Source organism: Mandrillus leucophaeus, unplaced genomic scaffold, assembly GCF_000951045.1.
Source record: "Mandrillus leucophaeus isolate KB7577 unplaced genomic scaffold, Mleu.le_1.0 Scaffold137, whole genome shotgun sequence".
NCBI classification, from domain to species: domain Eukaryota; kingdom Metazoa; phylum Chordata; class Mammalia; order Primates; family Cercopithecidae; genus Mandrillus; species Mandrillus leucophaeus.
Genome location: NW_012101332.1, coordinates 1,302,597 through 1,304,689, shown reverse-complemented (window position 1 = coordinate 1,304,689; position 2,093 = coordinate 1,302,597). Strand labels below are relative to the sequence as shown.

The window sequence follows — 2,093 nt, the reverse complement described above, 5'->3', positions numbered from 1 at the left end:
AGAGTGCAGTGGCACAATCATGGCACACTGCAGCCTTGACCTTCTGGGATCAAAGGATCCTCCCAGCTCAGTCGGCCTCCAGAGGAGCTGGGACTACAGGTGCACACCTCCACATCCAACTAATTTTTTGAATTTTTTTTTTTTTTTTTTTAAGCAATGGGGTCTTGCTATATTGTTCAGGCTGGTCTCAAACTCCTGGCCTCAAGAAATTCTCCTGTCTTGGCCTCCTAAAGTGCTGAAATTACCAGTGGGAGCCACAGCACCTGGCTATATTTTGATTTTTTTTTTTTTTGAGATGTAATCACACTCTGCCGCCCAGGTTGGAATGCAGTGGCACGATCTCAGCTCACTGCAATCTCTGCCTCCCAGGCTCCAGGGATTCTCCTGCCTTAGCCTCCTGAGTAGCTGGGATTACAGGCACCTGCCACCACGCTTGGCTAATTTCTGTATTTTTAGTAGAGATGACAGGGGTTTGCCATGTTGCCCAGGCTGGTCTTGAACTCCTAACCTCAAGTGATCTGCCTGCCTCGGCCTCCCAAAATGTTGAGATTACAGGTGTGAGCCACTGTGCCCAGCCTATATTTTGATTTTTAAAATCGTATTATATATTCAAAAAATAAAATGAATACACTTTTCCCAGTTGCAGATTGTAACTCTGTGTAACAGATGTTGAGCTGTAAAATGTCAGCTACCTGACACTAAACCCTGTGATCTGTGCAGCCCCAGTCAAGAGAGATCATTACTCATTTTTAATTATGAATCATGTGTATTTTAGCTCCTGCAAGTGCTTTTGGCTTCTCTTGTAGTCACCCCAGACTCTTAAACCTGCCAGGCTCGAGAGTAGGGCTGAGACTCCCAGCCAGGGCCCAGCTCCCAGGAAGTGCTCACTGACTATCGATTAGACCAGATTAACAGATGAATCTGGAGGCAGTGTACTCTGGAGCCAGACCACCTGAGGTCTAACCCCAGCCTTGTCACTTATTAGCTGGGTGACCTTAAGCATGTCCGTTTATCTCCCTGTGCCTCAGTTTCCACATCCATAAAATGGGAATAAAAAGCAGTCCTGGTGGCCGGGCACGGTGGCTCACGCCTGTAATCCCAGCACTTTGGGAGGCCGAGGCAGGTGGATCACGAGGTCAAGAGATCGAGACCACCTTGGCCAACATGGAAACCCCGTCTCTACTAAAAATACAAAAATTAGTTGGGCGTGGCGGCGGGCGCCTGTGGTCTAGCAACTCAAGAGGCTGAGGCAGAAGAATCGCTTGAACCTGGGAGGCGGAGTTTGCAGTGAGCCGAGATCACACCACTGTACTCTAGCCTGGCAACAGAGCTGTCTCTTATACACATCTAGATGTGTATAAGAGACAGCTGGGCGACTGAGCGAGACTCCGTCCAAAACAAAACAAAACAAAACAAAACAAACAAAACAGAACAGAACAGAACACCTATAACCCAAGGACTATTTTATCCTCATTTTACAAATAAGGAAAATGAGGCTTGCAGAGATGTCTCTTGTCTGAGGCAGGCAGCCAGAAGGGCATGGCTGGCCCTTGGCAACCCCATCCAAGTCCTGGGCCCACACGATGTGCCGCACCCACCTTCTGGAAGTCCTTCTTGGAGATGAGGCCACGGGGATCCGTTACGTAGTCCTGGAAGGCTTCAGAGCCCACAATGTCCTTGAGTTTCAGGAACATGTCGAAGAACTTGAGGATCATCTCCACATTGGACGAGGATTCCACGAGCATGTCCACCATCTGCCGGGCGATGGTGCCGTTTACCACGTTCCCTGCAGGCAGCCCCAGGTCAGTGTGGCCGGCGGACACTCCCTTCCGGGACCCCACGAGGCTTGCCTCTCTTTCCAGCCCAGGAGCCACCACGCTGCTGGAGTGCCCCTGGCCAGCCGCAGCCTCCCCTCCACGGGTCCCTTCCTGACCCACATCAGCCTCCTGTGCCAACCTGGCTGATCCTGCCTTTGCCCACCTCCCCCAGTAAAGAGAATGATGTCAGGTTGGGCGCGGTGGCTCACACCTGTAATCCCAGCACTCTGGGAGATCGAGGTGGGTGGATCACTTGAGGCCAGGAGTTTGCGACCT

General features: G+C 51.2%; 1 protein-coding gene across 1 annotated transcript in view; it reads right to left on the bottom strand.

Moving 5' to 3' along the window:
• The window catches only part of RYR1 (ryanodine receptor 1 (skeletal)), a 179,040-nt gene that overhangs the window by 33,390 nt on the left and 143,557 nt on the right, over positions 1-2,093 (bottom strand). Inside the window, exon 85 of the mRNA XM_011973401.1 lies at positions 1,599-1,786. Coding sequence (XP_011828791.1) covers positions 1,599-1,786 — 188 coding nt within the window. The remainder of the gene's footprint in view (positions 1-1,598; positions 1,787-2,093) is intronic.